At 36.3% G+C, this 22,929-nt stretch overlaps 2 protein-coding genes across 3 annotated transcripts; one reads left to right on the top strand and one right to left on the bottom strand.

Moving 5' to 3' along the window:
* Nucleotides 1-1,190: 1,190 nt before the first annotated feature.
* LOC109807043 (vesicle-associated protein 1-2) lies at nt 1,191-5,332 on the bottom strand. 2 transcript variants are annotated; one of them, XM_083075374.1, is made up of 8 exons: nt 5,121-5,332; nt 4,968-5,038; nt 4,637-4,718; nt 4,398-4,513; nt 4,137-4,301; nt 3,987-4,037; nt 2,284-2,364; nt 1,191-1,585 (listed from the first exon to the last, which is right to left on the bottom strand). In XM_083075374.1, exons 1-8 carry the CDS (start codon nt 5,170-5,172, stop codon nt 1,481-1,483), a joined length of 723 nt encoding a protein of 240 aa, XP_082931500.1. In that variant the 5' UTR covers nt 5,173-5,332; the 3' UTR covers nt 1,191-1,480. The 2 variants fall into 2 exon arrangements, with proteins under 2 accessions (XP_082931500.1, XP_020225160.1); XM_020369571.3 differs by having other exon boundaries at nt 2,284-2,361; nt 5,121-5,330.
* A 6,490-nt stretch (nt 5,333-11,822) lies between these two features.
* Nucleotides 11,823-13,657, top strand: LOC145958084 (uncharacterized). The gene is made up of 4 exons (XM_083074551.1): nt 11,823-11,863; nt 12,001-12,735; nt 12,898-13,366; nt 13,643-13,657. The coding sequence occupies exons 1-4, from the start codon at nt 11,823-11,825 to the stop codon at nt 13,655-13,657; spliced, it is 1,260 nt and encodes a 419-aa protein (XP_082930677.1).
* The last annotated feature ends 9,272 nt before the right edge of the window (nt 13,658-22,929 follow it).

Genomic DNA, 22,929 nt, shown 5'->3' with positions numbered 1-22,929 from the left:
GACAGTAACCATGAATAAAATTGAGACCGTGATTGTAAGTAACTTTTTTGTCTCTTTAGGACTTGTTCAAATGCTAAAAATCAAATGTCTAAATAGACTTGGTAAAATATATTCAAATTTGCTACTGTCTTTTTTTTTAATTGCATATGTAATTAAAACGTGACATTACTTGATAAAAAAAATTATTATGGTTACTCAAACTAATGAGTTAAGTAAGAACTCATTTTCTACCCACTTGATGAATAAATTAAAGTTTTCAGCTCAATTACGTATTCAATTTTACAAAGTAGATTAGTTTGATTTTTTGAAAAAAAAAACCATATATAAGTGGATAATCACACTCTATTAAACCAATTCAGATTTAAAAAATTCAACCTGAATTTTAAAAAAAACTAAACCAACCTACTTTATAAAAAAACATATCAAGTAATATATCCATTTTTATAAAATAAATCAAATCAATTTGATTTGAATTTTTTAAAAATCCAATCCGTAAGTATTCCTACTAATATTAACAAACTCAATTAGATGCTAACGCAGCTTATTTCTCCTCTAAAGGATGAAGTATGTATTTGATTTATCATTTAAAATCTATTCAATGAATTTTTACACATTTTAATGCACTATCCAGAAAAGTAACTATGTCCCATTTAATTAAAAGTTAGGTTGAATGTAACCTTTTCAGAAACACAGCTCAAGTTGGTTTTGGTTTTGGTTTTGGAGTTAAATTACTGTTCCCTTTCAGCATATGTGGTTGACTTGAGATAAGTAAAAACGTTTAATAAATAGATAAAATGATTCATTTTCTCCCTTTAAATCACCGAAATACCCTGCTCTAAATTATAGACGTGAAGGCATACACATCTTAATCCGATAACACAAATGAAAGGATGCATGAGCATTTCATTATAACAATTTTGCGTGTCGTTTACAGTAAGAAGCCAAGTTATAACAGGGTTATAAAAGGATAAGTTTCACGTCAATACTTCAAAGAATACCCTAGTCAAAAAGACCAAAAATTATCAGTGACTTATAGACAAGCTGCCGTTATTCCATATCTAACGGTCATTTTTGACATGAAGGACGAGAGAGTCCATGAAGATTGATGTTTTTCGTGGTCATCGTTGACGACTTAACATAACCATATAGTCAATAGATGAGACACAAAGAGAAACAAGGAGCTTCCCCTATTTAAGTTACAAAAAGAATGCATGTTACCGAAAGTATGAGTCAGTTCACAATGAGTAACCACAGACCCACAATTTCCCCCAATGTTTTCTACCAAAATATTATCCACCCCAAAAAAAGAAGAGGAAAAAAGAAAAAGAAAAAGAAAAGAGCCAGGGAAAAATAAAAATAAAAACCAACATCTGTTGAATTGATCTATTTTAACTTTCCTCACAATTGCTTGAATAGTCAGGAACAAATAAACTAAGATCGAAAACTATGTTGAAAGATCAAATCTCATAAATGCTTAGGTCTACTTCATGAGATACCCCATAATTATGCCAATTAAGCCAATTAATACGACAACGACAAATGAGACTCCACCGCGATTTTTGTTGCTTTCCCGCTTCAGTTGCTCCTACAAATAGTAAAATTATTGCATCAAGTGTAGTGTTTCATTTCGTCCAAAGCTATCCACGGTATATAAATAAGACCCAGCACATAATAAGGCACTTGCTTTAATACTAATGAAATCATACTCGGTTGTTTGGTTATCATTCACATTCAAAAACACATCTTAGATATGGAATTAATATGAAACAACATGAAGCGCAGATATCAATCATTTCTGCACAAATGTCCGTAAAACTGAACTCACATGCTCATGCAGAAAATCCACATTCATTAGTTTTCCTAACACCGAATAATTGAAGCTCACAAACACTACCCAATGACATGAAAAAGAAAAGACTTATTGAAGACCCTACAAAATATTTTTTTTACCAAGAAAACTAGAGCATAGATTCTATTTAAGTCCCTCTCCTAAAGTTACCTCGACAAGACCTGTTACCCCCATATCATTTGTTTTCAATTACTTTTTAGTGCAAGCAGGGTTTCAAAATAAATAGTTAGACTGAATATCTGATGATGTTTCAGAGACTAAGACAATAAAAAAAAATATCCAAGGAAACTACTACAACAAGAAGCAGAATCATTCTCATTCGACTGGAGGGAGCTCACGTTCCAGATTAAAATTCCCCATCACCAAAAGGAAAATAAATATATATCAGACATATGGGTAAACAAAGTTATATATCATATACTGTAAATCCTCACCAGTTCCTGGCGGAGCTTGTTATTTTGTAGAATTGTGTTATTCTTTTCTTCAGTCAGCCTTGAGATAAGAGCTCTAGCCTGCTACAAAGCAACCATAATCAAAATAAAGTCGCAAAACGATGCCAACTCTAGAAGTTACAGGCTAGAGCAAATTTACAGCACACAAGCCAAAAAGAGTTTAAATACAATGGATCGATTTTATAATGAATTGGAAAAGAATGAGAGTGACTTTATGTTAATGAATAAATATATAATATATTGGCGACTAAATAATAAATATATTAATTTTAAAAATCAAATTAACGTATAAACTAAATCAAAGAGGTTTTACATCTCTCTTTTCTTTTTCTTCAAAAAGGCACTGTTCTTTGACAGGAGATTTGTTTCTTGTGTTGCATATTAGTAATTTGTTTCTCATTTTAGTTGCAAAAACTAGTTATCCAGATCACTTTCATATTTGTAGTTACATTATTTAAATTCAAATGGAAGCTAGAATTGCATAATCCAATCACGGGTAATTTAATAGTAGAAGGAAAGAAGACATATTAGATGTAAATGTAGTACTGAGCCTTGAGCAGTAATAACAAAAGCCACCACTTTGTTGTTGCTTAAATTTGTTATTCATGACAGGCATACTAGAGCCATCCTAGTGGTACATTTATCTTTAAACCTTTTCTTTTACCGCTACATGCACAAAATAGTCATGGAGTTGCAAAAAGATTTTTCAGAATCTTCCTTTTTTGGCCTTCTTTCACTGATACTCTCTAGTCTCTAGGATTAAAATGTTATGTTTACACAACATGGCGTATAATGATCTCTTTGAAAGAAGTTTAAGTGAGACATGGAAGAAATTGAAATGGGTATCCCCAACTGAACACAAGGGGCAAGGCCTGAGAGACATCCAAGGATGAGAAAGAAGCTTGTGGAAGAGGGATAAAAAAAACTAGGTTTTATCTAGTTTTTTTTTTTTTATTGATTGAATTTTAAAAATAAAATATTTACAATTGATTCCCTAATCTTGGATAAGTAATACATCAAGTTAACAACCTTTCTTGTTGACACTTGAAAACATACTTATCCATCAACTTTTATCTCACAGGGAAAAATGGAATCATTAATCATTAGGTAAATTTTGCAGCATTCATACTTGAAATTTTAAACTTGAAACACGTATTTCTTTTTCTTATGCTTATATGAGTGCATAGACAATTATTAACACAGACTGCAACTATAGACGAATAAGGAAGTTAGTTCATAGTACCACAGTTCTGTAATACACAAAGTTCAAAATCACACATATAATTTCAAGAAAGTTGTTTCTGAAAGCCATCTCTTTACACAAGTCATCAGCATGAGTATGTATCTATGTTCCTTCATATTATATGGCTTGCTTGGAAAGAGGTTCAAAATTAATAAAAATTTGTGACTAGCTTCAGATGAAAACAATAGTTTTTTTTTTAAAACAATCAAAAAACAATTTACTAGAAACGAGTCTATGTAAGAGCAAGAAATCTCTAAAGCCTCTATTTACTATTGTTAAAAACTCCGATTGACAAAAACAGGCATTGCAAACACTTAAACATAACTATTGGAATTGGAATTTTCTTCTAATAGATATGCTCCAACAGAGATTATAAGGTTGTTTTTTAATAACTCAATTGCATATATTTACAAAAATAAAAAATAAAAAAAATCTACTTTACCTCAGCAGATTGGTCTTGAGCCTCTGGTCGTTCAGTAAATCCTCTTGGTGCCTGAAAAACACAACAAGAAAAGGCATCCCAACTGATATCCTTGGAGTTTTATGGGAAAAAAGAAAGGATCACCTAAAACAGAATAAGTAGATAACCCACCTGCATGAAGTCGGAACCATTGGCATTTCCATTCTCTGAAACAGAACCTCTTGGTGAGGATCCTTCCTCAGAACCTTCTGGGACTGGAGACGGTGGTTGAGGTGGAGAAACATATAACACTCTCAATTTGCACTCCTCAACCACATGCCCCGCCTCCTTGTTGAACTAGACAATCCCAAAGGCACAAATCATGTAATTTCAGACAACAAAAAGAAATCAAATGAAAATGCAAAAGCAACTAGCAAAACATGAAGCATATACCATCTCTGCAGTGATATCCTTCGAACTGGTACCATCCACAGTTTTTACACTCTGAAGAAGAAACTTATCCCTGCATTGCATATCAGCCGGAGCTTCTTTCTGCGCTTGCATGGTAACTTCCATTTACACATAAAAAAAAAAGGGGGGGACGAACACAAATCATTACTCCGCAAAAAATCATAGTTCATAACTCAGAAATAAAAGGTAACAATATGCATTCAAAATAATCATATGAGTACCCATAACATCACATGTAGATCGTGGCATGACAATTCCAGTGTTGGGCCGAACACAATACTTCCTGGGATTGGTCGTTTTCACCTGAAAAACAAAACCAAAACTCCAAACATAAACACCAAAATTTCCCATAGTGACCGTACAAGCACATAAAAAGTGGCGAAAAAATCCGCTTCAATTCCACATTACAACAACAGTACGTCAAGTTGAGACGTCGCAATCAAAATCACCAGATCTCACAACAGAAGCAAAAACAAAAACCCACGATCGAACCGCACTCCAAACTACCCAAACACAAAGTAAATTTTTTTTTTTATTTTTTTTAAATGTTACCTTGAAGGCTACATAGCTATCGGTCTTATTAGACAATTGAAGAGAAGAGGAGATCTGCTTCTTGAGCTCAACTAAAGCAGGAAGAAGAAAGCAAAATGAGATGGAAACCCTAATGAAGAGAAAGAAAAGGGAGTTAAAGGGAAAGTAACTGACAAGGGAACTTGAGTTCCAGAGGTTCGATGTTGAGAAGCTCCCCACTGCTCATGTTTGCGAGAGATCCAAAGGAATTGGAATTGGAACTGTGATCTTCTTCTTTGTATTTTCTTTGTGCGTTCAAACTCTGAATACAAAAGAGTTTTGGAATTCAGTACCCACCTCTCTCTCTCACTCTCTCCCACCAAACCAACACAATACGAATAAAAAAGCAACACACCACTCTACTATACTTCACACCAAAAACTCACTCACGTAATTTACAATCATTTTTTACTTTTCTATAAATTAATTTTTCAATTTCCAAAATTATAGGTTGTATTTTGCTTTCAGAAAAAAAAAAAAAAACAAATGTTAGAATTTTTATTTTCTTTATTTCCCTTTAGATGTATGGTTTTATTTTAAGAACTCACACACTAATGTGCATTCATAATAATTATAGGTAATATTTGATGTCATCTTCTTAATAAGAAAATAAATAGTTAAAAAATATTACATAATAATAATAATAATAATAATAATAACTAAAATTAATATTTCTAAATTTCACAAGGATAAAAAATAAGAAGAAAATTATGAAAATTAAAAATATATTTAAATAAAAAACATACCTCTTAATTATATTTTAAAAATATACATTAACTATTATTAAATTATTCAGATTCTCTCCAATGCAATAAATAATTTACATCTTTCTTTTTTATTATTCAAATCTTCTGTTCACTTACTTCTGATTAAAAGTTAAGATTTCACCGTAAAAAAGATCACATAAAAGAATTTAAATATTTAAAATACATTATACATATAGTAAATAAGCGTGTAATTATCTTAAAAGTTACTTATTGTAATTTTTTTTATTAATCAACAATATATACATATATAAACGGCACATAAAAGTTAAGTTCTTTATTTATTTTAATTTATAAATTGTTTCTAAATTTTTTATTCGTTGATTTAGAAATTAAAGATAACATGTCAATTACCATTCTAATTCTTAAAATCCTTATTTATTAAAAAAAAAATTAACAAAATAATCTTTAACATTAATAAAGGAATACCCTGAATTGGTATCATATTCTCTTGGACATGTTTACTCTCTTAACTAATTTACTTAACTATTTTACTTTTTTAAAATTAACTGGACAATTTTTTTTTCTTATTTTTCATAGTAGAGATATAAGGTGTCTTTTTTTCAATGATTTTAATATAAAGTAGATTGATGAGTGGAGAAATAAAATAAATGTGATAGTATTTTAGAAATATTAAATATATATTTAATTTTTTAAAAACATTTAATATTAAGAATATATAAAGTAATTTTTAACCATTTCTCTGACCACAATGAAACTGAAATGATTTTGAGAATTTGTTAGCAAAATTTCCATATTAACCCGTAAATAATAAATGGAAGGTGATGAATTTGATTTCCAAATTTGTGTTTAAAAAATGGTGGGGCCTTTGCAAAGTGCAAAATGAAGTAGAAGTAGATAAACATTGAAAAGGTGGTGGCCTTAAAAGACAAAGAAAGCCGCTTTATGTTTATGGTACATCATTTTTCTTTTTCATGCACTGTTTATGTTCATCAGATATTCTTTTCAGTGTTCACAAATGCTTCTCATCATTTCAAATCAAGATTATTATTATAAGGAGAAGAAAAAAAATACAAATAGGTTACTAGTTTAGTTCAGTTGTTTCTACGATTGAGTAATAACACATCAATTCATGACCTTGTGTCTCTCACTATTTTGGTTAACTGGAAAATTCTTCAATGGATCTAAATTCGTATATAAGTTAATATGAGGATGACATGTGATGTCAATGGTCTAATATGGCTTAATAATTTTAGAAAACATTTGATCTCAGCTTTGACGTAAACAATCAAATTCAATGGATGATAATCACATGAACATCGTCTAATATAATTTATTATTTAATTAAAATATAATTACTAAAATAAAAAAAATGAAAAATAAAATAAAATATATTTTAAGTCTTTCCAAAATATCTTAAGTTCGAATTCAGTCTTGTTATCTATTTTGGTTCTCTAATTTAAAAATACATCATTTCATTTCTTAAATAATTTAAATAAATTTTTAATAATTATTTTTGTACAGTCCAAACTACTTGAAGAATTAAAAATAGCGTTTTCTTATTAGCATGCATAAAATAATTTAGAGAAATTAAAAAAATATTTTTATCGAAAATATAAATTTGAAAACTTAATCAGTCTAAATGAGATAATAATTTAATATTAAAATATATAATTTAAAGCTTACATGCATTCCAATGAATCATAAACATATTACAATAGTTTTGTATTCAAAGACCAAAAAAATTTTATAAGCTTTAAATAAATTATGATTTTAAAAAATACAGTTTTAAAAGTAAATTAGTGAATTGAAAAGTAAGAAAAATATTAAAATCAATCAAAATCAGTGTCCATGAGATATTAAAAATTAAAAAATAATTATAAAAATAAATAATACACAAAGCATCTCACATAATATGAATATTCATAAAAGGTGCATAATAAAAAAATTACAGAGTTACTTAAAAATAATTTAAATATATTAATTTATAATATTTTTTATTACCTTAATTATATTAATATTATACGTTTATTTAGTCCTGTTAATATTAAACTAGCTATAGAATATAAAAAAAATGTCAAGGATAAAAAAAAACTACAAGAACTAAAATAAACAAATATATATATATATATATATATATATATATATATATATATAGGCTTAAAATATATAAAAATCTTGTAAGTTTTTATTGTAACACTGTGTTTTAGTTTTATTGATGAATTATATGATTAATTGTTGAATTAATTGTAATTATTAATGTTTTAGAGCTCTAGGATCAAGAGATTCTTAAAAGTTAAGTTATTTTTTAGATAATTTTGGTTAGAGTTAATTAGGTTAACTTGAATAAGGATACATAAGATTTTTCTTAAAGAATTAACCTCATAAGTTCTATTCTTATAAAAAGTAGAGAGAAGTTAATATTATAAGTTTCAAAACTAGAGAAATTCTTCCTTCCCTCATTTTCCTAATTCTTTCTAAATCATTCATTCAGCTAATTTTAGTAGGTAGATTGGCGATTCAAAACTTTCAAAGTTGAGAATCCCAAGTAAAAATTAAGTGGAGTGTTTTTTTCTTCCTCATCTTTTTTTCTTGTGGAGTGACTAGAGGTAAAAGAAGTTTGTGAATTGAATTTTTTTTGAGAAATAATTTTTGCTTATTGCCTAGATTTATTCATTAAATGATTGAATTGGTTAAAAAATAAATTGAAGGTGGTGTTAAAAATGTGCTCTTGAAGGTGTGCTTAAATGATTTAGTGATTTGATTTTTGAGTGGCTGCATGTTATTATTAATATTGTTTGAGTCATTGATAATGCATATTGCTCAATCATGGATTGCATGTTGGTATTTTTTTGGGGAATTGTAGGTTCAAGCCAATTTGGTGATTTTGCTATGTGTGGAAATCATTATCGTGTCAAACAAGCCTTCATGGTGTCAAGTGTGGCTCAAGTCAATGGATCTTTACCCTAATCACATTGAGTGTGAGATTGGTAATGTTAAGCATAAGTCAATGCGAAGTTCTCGAACTTAGCCATGTCAAGCTTAGAAATGAGAGGCGTCAGACATAATTACTTGAGGGGCTTTTAACTTGATGACGTCAAACCCCAATGAGTGATGTCAAGCATGGTCAAAACAAATGCTTTCTGCATAGACGATATTAAGCACTAGTGTCGTGACACCAAATATGAGTCAGATAGAGAATTTTTGCTTAAACGAGGTTGGATATGGGTTTGCACACACTAAAAGTGATTGACTCAGATGTTCTCTACCTAATATATGCTAGATGTAGTGGATTGGTGCCAAGCATGGGCAAGCCTCAGGCTTTATGCCTCAATGACACTAGGCATGGGAAAGATGGCATCGAGTGTAGTAAGCTAAAATAAAATTTGATGTTTTAAGTTAATTAACTATTTGTTAAGTCAAAAGATGATCTTGAATCCATCAAACTTTAAAGTTTTACTATTAACAAATGAAACATTTTTATAAGAGAAAATGTCTTCAAAAATATCTTTGAAAATACTTATCAAACAAAGTGTAAGACACAAATTATCTATAAGACAATGTGAATCAACCGAAACATACAATCTATCTCATATACATTAAATGCTTATTATTTATTGAGACTAATGATAAACTTTGTATTGAATTTTTCATTCCTTAATAGATCAAACTAGAAAGCCATATTGCAACTCATAAATCTATTAAAGGAAAAATCATGTTTTTCCATTACAACCAAAATCCCTGAAATCATGGAAAAAAGCATATAAAGTCACTGTTATAGCTACTCTACGCTGACATTGCTTCTATAGGCTCTATTTAGTATAGAAAGTTGATAAATGACATTCTTAATCAGATAAGAGATACCATTTGGTGAAATGTATTTAATACTCATATTAAATGAATCAAATGGTTACCTGTCATCAAAAGGAAAAATGATGAAAACATACGAAACAAACTTGTGAGATGGACTCAAAGTGTTGCAACGATCATCTTCTTCGAGCCACTATATAAGAAGATTAAAAGCTTAAGAAATAACATATATACATAGAAATACACAAAAGGGAACACATACAAAGCACTACAAGAAATTATGTTTTTAACTGGGGTTATTTAACTGGGGTTACTATAACCCCTGGAAACATAAACACTTACAGAAGTTTTAATAACCCTAGTTAAATTATAGGGGTTTGATTTCAAACCCCGGGAAAGTGCCAAGTGATTTTTAGAAACCCTGGGTAATATTATTTTAATTAATTAAAATATTATTTTTTTAATTTCCCTCCTATTATTTCCTTTCCCTCTTTCTAATAAAGACATATTGTTCAACATAGTGCGCGTACACCCGCCGCGGCGTCGAAACCCTAGGAAAGAACTCTGGCTCACTTTCATTCCCCTTCACGTTTTCGACAAGCAACGCTTCCTCCACATCCACATCCACACCCTCTTTCAACCCTCGCGATTTCAAGTAAGAGTGGACCGGAATTCCCAACGACGCCGCCAACAGAACAACCAAAACCACGGCGAACGTCCAAGACGCCAAAGCGCTGGGGTTGGGCAGGAACCCGAAAGCCAAGAGGTAAAGGGCAACGACCACGACGATTGCGTTGAAAACCCCGAAATAGGATGAGTCTTGGTCGTCCTCCTGGGCGACAGCGGGAGGAATCTCGCGGAGGAAAAAGATTCCAGAGAGGCAAACAACGAATGGAACGAGAGCGAGCATGACTAGAAAGGATGTAGGGTCGTCGACAAAGAGAGCAGAGCAAAGGTCGGTGAATATGGTGGTGCTTAAGCCAACATAGCCTTTGAGAATGCCAGACACGGGGCCTTTGTTGCGGCAGAAGTTGTGGATGCAGGTGACTAGAACTGTCGTGTTCATCCAAGTTGTGCCATTGCCATTTTTTTTGTTCTTTTGTTTTCTTCCATTGCGATTTCATCTGCCACAAGCTAGCAATACACAAAGAGGCAAAACCAGTCGCCCAGAGGAAGAGGAAGGTCGGCGGCGAAAGGCGGGAAGCCATCGTCGCTGAAACACAGAAATTGCTCAACGCTGGCTTCATCCGTGAAGTGAGATACACCACATGGCTGGCGAACGTGGTCCTGGTAAAGAAGAACTCGGGAAAGTGGCGCATGTGCGTCGACTATACCGACCTAAACAAAGCGTGCCCCAAGGACTCATACCCTTTGTCGAGCATTGACAGGTTAGTCGACGGAGCCTCTGGACATGCCCTCCTCAATTTCCTTGACGCTTACTCTGGGTACAACTAGATAATGATGTACCCACCCGATGAAGTGCACATGTCTTTCATCACCGACCACGCCAACTACTGCTATCGGGTGATGCCCTTCGGCCTCAAAAATGCAGGGGCAACCTACCAGCGGCTGATGGATAAGGTTTTCCGACAACAGATCGAGAGAAACATGGAAGTTTACGTCGACGACATGGTAGTCAAAACTACCTCGGTGGTAGACCACGCTGCCGACCTTGTCGAAATATTTTCCTAGGTCAGGAAGCATAACATGCGCCTCAACCCGGAGAAATGTGTCTTCGGTGTCCAGGGGGGTAAGTTCCTCGGCTTCATGATTACCAACAGAGGAATCGAGGCCAACCCCGAGAAGTGCAAGGCCATCATCCAGATGCAAAGCCCACAAACGGTGAAAGAAGTCCAGCGCCTGGCCGGTCTCACTGTCCCGCTTCATTCCCAAACTCGCGGAAAAGGCGGGACCAATCTTCACCCTACTAAAAAAGCCAAAGGATTTCTTGTGGACAGATCAGTGCGAAGAAGCTTTCCAAAGCTTCAAAACCTTCCTCACAACTCCACCAATCCTACAAAGGCCAGATCACAACACCGACCTCCTCCTTTACTTGGCCGTAGTAGAGAACGCCATCAGCGCAATTATCGTACAAGAACACCAAAAGGTACATACACCTATATACTTCATCAGCCGAGTCCTCCAAGACGCGGAAAGGAGATACCAAATGATCGAGAAACTGGCATTAGCGCTCGTCACCGCAGCTCGGCGCCTCAGACCCTACTTCCAGAGCCACCGGGTGATAGTCAAAACTGACTATCCTGTCAAGCAAATTCTGCGAAAGCCTGAGCTCGTCAGACGCATGATCGCTTGGTCGGTAGAACTATCCAAATTCAGCATCCAGTACGAAGGCCGTGGACCCCTGAAGGCCCAATGCTTAGCCGACTTCGTAGCCGAGCTCACGCCGACTACTGTCGAGGAACCCCAGGTATGGACTTTGCATGTTGACGGGTCCTCCAACTCTAAAGGCGGTGGTGCAGGACTGAGGCACTTCTAGCAGGACTGAGGCTGGCCCGCGACCTCAGGGCTCGAAGAGTGAGTTGCAACAGTGACTCAAAACTCATGGTGGAGCAGTTCAGCGGGACGTACCAGGCAAAGGATACTCTGCTACAGCGGTACTTTCACGCTGCGTCCCACCAGATCTCGTCTTTCGATGAATTCATCATAAAGCATGTGCCGCGAGAACAAAACGCTCGAGCCAACCTCCTATCGAAGCTCGCCAGCACCAAAAGGCACGGACAACACCGAACCATCATACAGGAAACCTTGCACTCACCCAACCTAGACGACAAGGTCGTCAATGTTAGTGACAATGAAGACCTGGGATGGATGGCAGGCATCTGGGGCTACTTGAAAGAGGGAATCCTGCCCGAGGATAAAGACGAAGCTCGGAAGATAAGGATGAGATCGACCAAGTTCGTCATCGTTGGAAATGAATTATTCAAGCGTGGCGTCTCCTCTCCACTGCTCAAATGCCTGACTGCGTCCCAAGCAGCCTATGTCATCAAGGAAATTCATCAAGGGATATGCGGCATGCATTCCGGGACGCGTTCAATGGCAACCAGGATACTCCGAGCTGGCTATTACTGGCCCACTCTGAAGTCGGATTGCCAAAGCCACATCCAAAAATGCAAAGAATGCCAGCAGTTTGGCAACGCACACCGACAACCACCCGAAACCCTCCACCACATGATGTCGGCGTGGCCTTTCTCCCAGTGGGGAATGGACATCCTCGGGCCATTCCCCTCTGCGAAAGGCCAACTAAAATTCCTCCTAGTAGCAATCGACTACTTCACCAAGTGGATCGAAGCATGTCCACTCGCCAAAATCACCACCGAGAACGTGCGGAAGTTCACCTGGAAGAACATCGTCTGCAGGTTCGGAATCCCTCACGCCCTTGTCACTGGCAACCGCCGACAATTCCTCGCACAGGAATTCGAGGACTTCCTCCGCGAACTCGGAATCAAACACCTTTCGACCTCGGTGGAACACCCTCAGACCAACGGTCAGGCCGAAGCTACCAACAAGGTCATCCTCCGGGAACTCAAAAAGCGACTAGGAAGCGCCAAAGGGCAGTGGCCCAATGAACTCCCCAGCATCCTATGGGCGTATCATTGCACCCCCCAGTCAACCACACAAGAGACGCCTTATAGGCTGACCTACGGAGCTGACGCAATGATCCCAGTAGAAGTCGGCGAAACATCCCACAGACGCCAAGTCTTCAACGGCAAACAGAATGCCCAAGAAATGGCAGCCGACCTCGACTTAATGGACGAGCTTAGAGACGAAGCTCAAATCCACGATGAAGCCTGCAAGCTTCGAGCTTCCCGAAGACACAACACCCGAGTAAAACCTCGCTCGTTCCGAGTAGGTGACTTGGTATGGCGATTACTAGGCGAAGTGAGAAAGGACACGTCATATGGGAAACTCGCACCCACTTGGGGTGGCCCCTTCCGAGTTACAGAAGACTTGGAAAATGGAGCATACAGACTGGAGGAACTCAGCGGAAAACCCATACCGCGAACTTGGAATGCTACGCATCTCAAGTTTTATTTTAGTTAAACTTTGTATGAATAAGCCGTGCACTCTTTTCCCGCCTCAGTCTTTTACCCCAAAAAACAGAAAGATGGATTTTGACTAAGAGGGTTTTTAACGAGGCACATTTACATATCAATAAAATGACTCATTTCGTCCAACTCACATCCTGTTCGCATAACTTTACATTTAACCTCAAATGGAGGTCGAATTCGAACCTCGGTTGGCTAAGGACAAGTTTGAACCTTCACGAAAATAAAAGGTCAAGTTTGAACCCTCACGAAAATCCCTCACGAAAATTTAAGGTCGAGTTCGAACCTCGGTTCATTAAGGTCAAGTTTGAACCTTCAAAAAAAACCTAAGGTCAAGTTTGAACCTTCACGTAAACTTAAGGTCGAGTTCGAACCTCGGTTCATTAAGGTCAAGTTTGAACCTTCACAAAAATTTAAGGTCAAGTTTGAACCTTCACGTAAATTTAAGGTCGAGTTCGAACCTCGGTTCATTAAGGTCAAGAGTGAACCTTCACAAAAACCTAAGGTCAAGTTTGAACCTTCACGTAAATTTAAGGTCGAGTTCGAACCTCGGTTCATTAAGGTCAAGAGTGAACCTTCACAAAAACCTAAGGTCAAGTTTGAACCTTCACGTAAACTTAAGGTCGAGTTCGAACCTCGGTTCATCAAAGTCAAGTTTGAACCTTCACAAAAATTTAAGGTCAAGTTTGAACCTTCACGTAAATTTAAGGTCGAGTTCGAACCTCGGTTCATTAAGGTCAACTTTGAACCTTCACGAAAATAAAAGGACAAGTTTGAACCTTCACGTAAACTTAAGGTCGAATCCGCCCATTTACCCGAGGTCAAGTTCGAACCTTAATGAAATGTATCACTCCAAGTCCGAGGTCAAATTCGAACATCGGCAGGATTAAGGTCAAATTTGAACCCTCAATCTACGGCCCAGTTTGAACCGTCACGAAAAGCTAAAGTCGAGTTAGAACCTCGGCTTTATTACGGCAAAATTTAAACCTTCACGTAAAAAATATATACACATATATATATATATATATACAAGCAAAGTTCTCAGGATTCAACACTTGAATCCAAAACAGAAATAAATTACGATCACAAAATTAGCCTACACAGAGGCCCTACAACTCACCCACACGAGAAGCATACTCTTCGTTGGAGCGAAGGGCGATCTCCAAGGACTTCTGGGCCCTGGCGAGGCCCCCCCTCGCTGTCTGGAGCTCGGCCCCCTGCATCTTCGCTTCACCAAGGGCGACGGTCAGAACCTCGTTCTCCTCCTTCAAGACTTTATTCTCATCCTTCAGAGGCTGAATAAGGCTCCTCAACTTCGCCATGTCCTCCTGCTGCCTCGACCACTTGTGTTTCCAGTAATCCACAATGGTCGTTCCTCGCTGAAGGAAGATCTGGGCGGCATCAAAACTTCCCATTGGCCCGGCCGACTCGATCATCGCCTGATCAGCCGTACTCAACGACCCCTTCAGGAAAAACTTCTCCGGAGTCACCGCGGCGCTCCACAGAGAGTCGACCTCCTCCGACGCACTCAAGTACTCCATCCGCATGGGCGCGCCCTCTTGCGCATAGCGATACGCAAGGTACGGCCGCTTCGGCTTTGGCACCGGACCAGGGGTAGGGAGCCCGGAGCTCGACCCCTCCCTACGGACCTCGGCAGAAGTAGGCGCAGATACCCTAGTGTCGTTCCCCACCTACAAAAAGCAAGGACACTCCCCTAAGAACAAAAGTAACCAGAAGGGTAAAACGTCGAATACCACAGAAGGGCCAGCGACTCACCTCACCAACTGGAGCAGCAGGTACTGCACCCCGGACCACTTCCTCGGCGGCTGAGATGGCCCGCCAGGAAACAAGGACCACTTCCTCGGCAGCATCCTCCGCCTATAGAAAACAACCTCAAGTCAAAACGCCAAAAAATAGAAACAGGACTAAGAGAAGAAAATTACTCACCACGACAACCCGCTCAACAGCTTGAGCCGGCGCCTTGCCGGGTTTGACGACTGGCTTAACAGCCGACGCCACCTCTTCGGCAGCCACACGATCGACCCCCTCCGGCGGCGGAATCCCAGCAAGGTCCACCTCCCCAGTTTCAATAACCTCGGAGGCCACCTCCCCTATCTCATGAGGGGCAGAGGTCCCCTTGACCTCTCTCCCACCCCTCTTTCGTTTTCGGTTGATTTTCAGAGGGGAAACCTCCTCCTCTGGAGGCTCAGAAATCCCGAGCTCGGTCACGTTAAAGGAGGGCTTCAGCTCAAGTCACAAGTTTTTTCCTATAAGGCCTACAAACAGAAAACAAGGCACATCAGCAAAAAAGAATTACACAAACCTCAACAAAATACCAAGATACAAAATACTCACCTTCCAGGATCCTCTCCCTGTGCGCCGAATTCGCAAGCGACAAGATCGACCTGCAATCCAACGGGCGAGGCAAGGCCGAGAGATTCTTAACGACGGCAGCCTCCGAAGCCGTCAACTCCAAAGGGTTCACCCCGTGAAACCTAGACGGTTTAGGGCACCAATAAAAGGGGAACTTCGGCATTCCACCAAAGTAGAAATCCCCATCCTCCAAAGGGTCGATGTCCACAAGGACTACCCGGAAAAACTCGGATTTGAAATTCTTATAAGATTGGGAGTAAAGAGTGAATAAACCCCCTTCTTTAATCCCGTTCAAAGAAAGAATGCCATACGGCGGAACGCCCAGCTTCAGCTGGTAGAAATGAAGGAATACGCGAAGGGACAACTTCAGCCCTAAGACCGCACACAGGACCTGAAACGCCCTCAAAAAACCCCAGTTATTCGGGTGCAGCTGGCAAGGGGCCGCGTTGATGTAGTTCAAGAAATCACACTCAAACTAAGTGAAGGGAAGACAAACGCCTAGGTCCCTAAAGAAACTCTGATAAACATAAAAGTGAGGGGGATCGGTTGACTTCTCCATGAACACACCCTCACCAGCCGGACAGGGCTCGAGCCGAATCTTCCGGGAAAGGGTGGAGTCGCAAATCCGGTGCGTCTCCCAGACCGCATCAACCTCCAGGCGCGACCTGAACACACTTTGGATGCCCCCCATCTCGCGCTTGACCCAGTCGTAACCAGGAACACCCAGCTCCAGATCCTTAGGTGGGGGCGGGTCTTTTCTCTCGGCGGCACCCCTCCCAGTAGTCACCGCCTTGCCGCGCGCCTTGCCCTTGGCAGGTGCAGAAGAACCAACGCCACGACCACCAACCATCAAGAAGACTTGAAGAAAGACTATAAAAATGAAGACGAAAGCAAGAAAGCCAGGAACGAGAAGGCACAAAGGGCTACCGTACCCAAGAAGCCAAAAAGTTGAAGAAAGTGGAGTGAATGAGAAGAGACGCGGGAAAGGGAGAGAAAAGGGGCTCCTTCCCACATTTCAAAACTGCCACGCCACGTGTCGGTCAGGGGACACGCCTGACAACACAATTAACTACAAGACCATCATTACATAACCGTCATTTCCCATAACACGCCACTTGCACATTCCCGGGAAAGGAACAGTCGCGACACATGGCACCACAACGAGCAAGCGTACGCGAGAGGTCACCTCCCCCCAGCGAGCTCGGTCTTAACTCCTCGACCTATGGTCTTCAGAGCTCGGGGGCTAGTGTACTATCCGTACCGCGTAACCGAGCTCCGAGCTCGGCACCACAACGCAAGCCGACCTCGGACGCGCACCGCATGACATCAGCTCGACATTTAAGTGAATCATAACTGATTCCCGAGGATCTCGCCCCAAACGAGGTCTGTTATCTAATCATATTACATCTTATCTCAGGCCCAAGGCCCAGAGCAACCCTAATTCACACTAAGGTACGTGCATTACTTATACGAGATTCATACTCCCACAAACACTAACTTTAGCATCGGAGTCTCTTTTGCAGGTACCACCCCCATCTTGGAACACCAGCGTACCCGCGAAGGAGGCTCACCGATCTTACCTGGCGGATCAGCTCTACAGCAGATTTCCGGTAAGAACAGTTGTTAAGTCTAAAGAGGCTTCTTATTAAAAAAATACTTGAGTATTTGCTTGAAGGGGCAAGTTAAAAAATACTTTGGGTTGAGTTAAAAGTAACTTGTTAAAAAAATACTTGTATCTTTATTTAAAGATAGTAGAACTCAATCTAGTTGGATTGAGAACTAGATGTAGTCTCAGTGGTTGAGACAAACTAGTATAAAAATTTCTAGTGTTCCATTTGATTGCTATTCGCACATCATCTAATTAGCATTACTACTTCTCAATGAAAAACGTGCGAGTTTTTAATACACATTATTCAACTCCTCTTCTATTGTTTATCTTTTACCAACACTGTTGAAGTATGATGGCTTATTTATTTAAATGGTTTTATGATTATATTTAATTGTATATTGATCTAGGATGATGTATGATGATGTTTCAAGTTGTGAAAGTTGTAAGTTGATAGTTGATTGAATGTTGAGTAAATTGAAAGGTGTTTGTTGTTTAAAGTTAACTAACTTGTTATGTTGTATAAGCATGCACTGTTGAGATACATGTTTTAACCGAGATACATAAAAATTAGGCGAGAGTAAAGTTGTTTAAAAAATTAAAATATCATATTGTGTGAATATAAGTTGTGGTGCTCTGAGAGCTCAAAGTTAAGAACTCTTTAATAAGTAAGTTGACTTCTAAATTGGTAGTTGTTTTTAAGTTGTCTCTTATAAGTTTTATGTGAAATCATATAAGGGTCAAGTCAAGTCATACGTGTATAAAATAACCAACTTAATAAAGTATGAAGTCAAGGGATAAAATCCTTAATTGAATGTTGAAAAGATGTATAATATTTAGAGGGTAGTTAGCAAACTAATCCTATATGAGACTTAGACATGCATGCTAAGAAGATGGTAGACTCATGTCCAAAATGTTACCCTGACAATAGTACTAGACTTTCCTATGTTTAAGTGATAAAACCTAAAAATCTATTTAAGTTGTTTAGTAGACACTCGAAGAGGCCTAGTGTTGTATCTATAGAATCTGGCTGCAATAGGTCAGTTATAAATATTCGGTTGAGTCAAGTGACTTAAACAATTCACCTCAAATGTATGACATTACTGTATATTGATATGTGTAACGACACATTATAGTTTAATGTTGCTTATGTTAATCTTGTACTATGAACTAGTTAAATGTTGTTTAAGTTGTTGGCATTGTATAAGTTGTACATGTATATTGTTGTTATGTCGATGCTTTCACAATTTTACCATTTATTTTTCTCGTTGTTGGATTGTAATGGTCATACTTATTATGGTACTAGGGCAAGATTAACTTGATGACTTTGATGTTGGTGGATGGTCACATTGGAGGTTACATATTTTGTATATATTGCTCTAATACAATATTTGTTGAATAGAGACGCTTACCAATGATTAAGGATGAGAATAGGTCAGACCTTAAATAGGGGCCTATGACCTGACTTGACCTATTTAATAAAAAGATCGAGTTTAGACTTTTTAAAAAATCTATTTATATAAAAAGGTTAGACTTAGGCTTATAGAAAAGTCTTTTAGGCCTGATAGGTCAGCTTATTTATTTATATAATATAATTAAAAAAAATTAACAATGTATATTTTTTAAAATATAAATAAATAAATAAATTTATAAAACAAAAATAAATTTTAATATTTAAAATATTTCTTTATACAATTATTTTTTCATTATAGGATTATTAAGTTTATGACATGTGTTGAGCTTAGGGAAGCTGAAGACTTTAAGAGTTTTGATGATCACAACAACTTGGAGACAACAAGTGTACAACAACAACATTGAACACAAAAACAAAGTCAAGGAAGAGTCAAGAAAAATACCTTGAAGTATAGCTATGTAATAGAGCTTAGGAAGCAAATTGTTATAAATGAATTGTTATATTTGTGTCTGTGTGTGCTTTGTGCATTGAGCAAATCTTGTCTAGAATCAAGTAGGGAGTAGATAATGATGAGTTAAACATTGGAAAATTATTTTGAGACTTAAAATGAAGTTTTAAGAACTGACTCAAAATAATCGATTATTGTTAAATATAATCGATTATTTCAGCAAGTGGGCTAAGTGGAATGCCTTGCTGTAATAATCGATTATTTGCCAAAATAATCGATTATTTCAGGAACAACTCTCTAGAATAATCGATTATCCAGCTAAATAATCGATTAAATTGTTCTTGATTGATTTCCAGAAATCTGAAGAACAAAATAATCGATTATTCTTTAAAATAATCGATTATCTGGGTTTGAATTTTTATAAATAGTTTGAACTCTTTTGAAACTTCATAACATTGAGTAAGAACTGATAATCAACTGGTAAAAATGTTTTAGAGAGTCTGTGTGACATCTTGGAGAGTTTTCTTTGTGAAATCCAAGAGAAAAACGTTTGTGAAAAGCTTGTGAGGAAATCATCATCATCATCATACTCTTGAAAGAGGAAGACAAAGATTTGTTCAAGAATTCCAGGTGAATTCGTTTCATTTTATTCTTTGTGAATCTTTGTGAAAAATCTTGAGAAGGGTTTCTCAAGTGGTGAAGTTTCTTGTAGTGGGTTCTACAAGGGTTACTTTCTTGGGGTCAAGAAAGTGGTTATCTTTTTGTAGTGAAGTATATGCATGTGTGTGTGCTTGTAAACCTTCTTGCTAAAAGATAGTGGATCAAATCTTAATCAGGTGGTGATTAAGGACTGGATGTAGGTCACATGTGGAGTGGCTGAACCAGTATAAAAGACTTGTGCAATCTTCTTCAACCTTATCTCTTATTTTGTAATTTCTTGGTTATGCTTTAAAGAAGATAAAACTTGATTAACATGTGCATGTGAATTTTGATGGTTTAAATCTATAGTTGGATATTATATTTGAACCTCATTGTCTTGTAATCAAGTTGCACATTGCATTCATATCATTGTAACAAGTCTTTAAGAGTGCTTCATTTGAAAATTCTGTCATAGAAAAGTTTTGATTGAATTTAAGATCCAAAAACTCTGATAACCTTTTTAAAGGGTCATTGAATCCAATTCACCCCCCCTCTTGGATTGGGCCATTCTTTTCTAACAACATGTACATGAGTGCACATCAACATACATGATTACGTATGAATTGTCCCTTCAATAGAAAATAATTTAATTTTTTTTTCTATATTTCTTTTGAAATTTAAATTTTAATAATATTGAGTACACTATATTTTAAAAATAATTTTATTGATTTTTAAATTAAGTTTATTATTTTAATTAACATTAATAATTTAAATATACTTTTAAATAGGCTAATAGGTCAGGTCAAACTTTAAAAAGGTCAAACTAAACTTATAAAAAAAAATCCTATAATAGATAATATGACAGACTTAGACTTTAATTTTACAGAACAGGTCTAGCCTATATATTCAAAGTCTGGTATGGTCTGGCCTGACCTATTCTCATCTCTACCGATGATAGAGTTGTTTTGTTTACAATTTGTCTATTACATGTATATTGTATATAGTATAGGGTATATATGTAATTCCGTAAGTAGCTTTATGTTTTTAATCTTGCACATGTACTTGTAATATTAGCAGATAACTTTTTTTAAAATTATCTACTTTACTTTTAAAATTAATTGGTCACTTTAAAGAATGATGTTAATACGTTATAATTTTTTCATTTTTTTTCATCATAATATTTATATTATACGTTATTTCAAAACAATAACATGATATATTATAAAGACTTAATTATATACTTAAAAATTTAAAAGAAAGTTAAAATATTTTTTAGTTTCTATATTTTCACTTATTTTACCTTTCAATCTTTATAGTTTAAAATAGACTTTTATAGTCTTTATAGTTATCTTTTTCAATTCTTTTTAGTCTCTATGATTATATATATATATATATATATATATATATATATATATATATATATATATATATATATGAGGAGGGTTCAAACGACACCGGTGTAACTTTTACTAAGTGTTACACCGCTCAATGTAACAGCCCAGCAACCCGCATGTGGATATTGTCCGCTTTGGACGCAGCCCTCACGGTTTTGCTTCTGGCAATGGCACGCATGCCACCCCAAAACGCGTCCACACAAGGAAGGTATCCACACCCATATATATGGCATGCTTCGTTCTCCTTCTTAACCGATGTGGGACTTCACAATCCACCCCCCTCAAGGGAGTCCAGCGCCCTCGCTAGCACACCGGCCTGGGTCCCGGCTCTGATACCAAATGTAACACCCCAGCAACCCGCATGTGGATATTGTCCGCTTTGGCCGCAGCCCTCACGATTTTGTTTCTGGCAATGGCACGCATGCCACCCCAAAACGCGTCCACACAAGGAAGGTATCCACACCCATATATATGGCATGCGTGCCATTGCCAGAAGCAAAACCGTGAGGGCTGCGGCCAAAGCGGACAATATCCACATGCGGGTTGCTGGGCTGTTACACTCAATAACTTTATATTAAATGTGAATTTTGAAAATCCAACCGTTAAATGGAAAGTTCATATCTCTTAGATCATATATGTCAAATTTTGTTAAAATTGAACAACAACTTGAAGGTAATCAAAGTGTTCATATTTTAGTATATTTTGAAATGTATATATTACGTCAATTTTATTTTATGATAATGAAGTATCAAATCATCTTAGATTAATATAAAATTTGACATATATGATCTAAGAGGTATGAATTTTCAATCTAACGGTAGATTTACAAAATTCACATTTAATATAAAGTTATTGAGCGGTGTAACACATAGTTAAAATTACACCGGTGTCGTTTGAACCCTCCTATATATATATATATATATATATATATATATATATATATATATATTTACAGTTTTATAATTATTTTAGTCCCTATTATTAATTTTTTTAACATGGATTGTTTTGTGTTGATGTGCTAGATATTTTCAATTTTTACAAAGATAAAAAAAAAAGTGTCTCAACAATAAATATTATAGGTGATGGTGTAAAAGAGATACGAAACATTAAAATACTTAATTTAGAGTAACTCTAGTAAAGTAATTTCGATATTAGATACACAAAGTTGAATTAATACATTCGTAAGGTAATACAAAAGAGATAACATTACATGAACAATAACAACATAAATTAAAAAAATTAAAAAATTACAAATATAAAACTAAAAAATCTATTTTAAATTATAAAGATTAAAAAGAATTGAAAAGAATAAATACATGAATTAAAAATATTCATTTTAAACTATAAAGACTAAAAATAAAGTGAATGAAACTATAGAAATTAAAAAATATTTTTTAAAAAAATAAATAACAAAAGAGACACAGATATTTTATAAAAAATGTTGTTATAATTTATATATATATATATT

Source organism: Cajanus cajan, chromosome 5, assembly GCF_000230855.2.
Source record: "Cajanus cajan strain Asha chromosome 5, NIPB_CcT2T_4, whole genome shotgun sequence".
NCBI lineage: Eukaryota > Viridiplantae > Streptophyta > Magnoliopsida > Fabales > Fabaceae > Cajanus > Cajanus cajan.
This window is presented reverse-complemented; position numbering and strand designations above follow the sequence as displayed.

Excerpts from the sequence above, each read along its gene's own strand:
- LOC109807043 (XM_083075374.1), bottom strand. The coding sequence starts at position 5,172 with ATGAGCAGTGGGGAGCTTCTCAACATCGAACCTCTGGAACTCAAGTTC. Across the intron at positions 4,038-4,136 it reads ATGGTTCCGACTTCATGCAG|GCACCAAGAGGATTTACTGA; the intron begins GTGGGTTATCTA and ends TGTGTTTTTCAG. Across the intron at positions 2,365-3,986 it reads CTCAAGACCAATCTGCTGAG|CAGGCTAGAGCTCTTATCTC; the intron begins GTAAAGTAGATT and ends GTTGCTTTGTAG.
- LOC145958084 (XM_083074551.1), top strand. The coding sequence starts at position 11,823 with ATGATCGCTTGGTCGGTAGAACTATCCAAATTCAGCATCCA. Across the intron at positions 11,864-12,000 it reads CTATCCAAATTCAGCATCCA|GACTGAGGCACTTCTAGCAG; the intron begins GTACGAAGGCCG and ends GCGGTGGTGCAG. Across the intron at positions 12,736-12,897 it reads TCGGCGTGGCCTTTCTCCCA|GTTCGGAATCCCTCACGCCC; the intron begins GTGGGGAATGGA and ends CATCGTCTGCAG.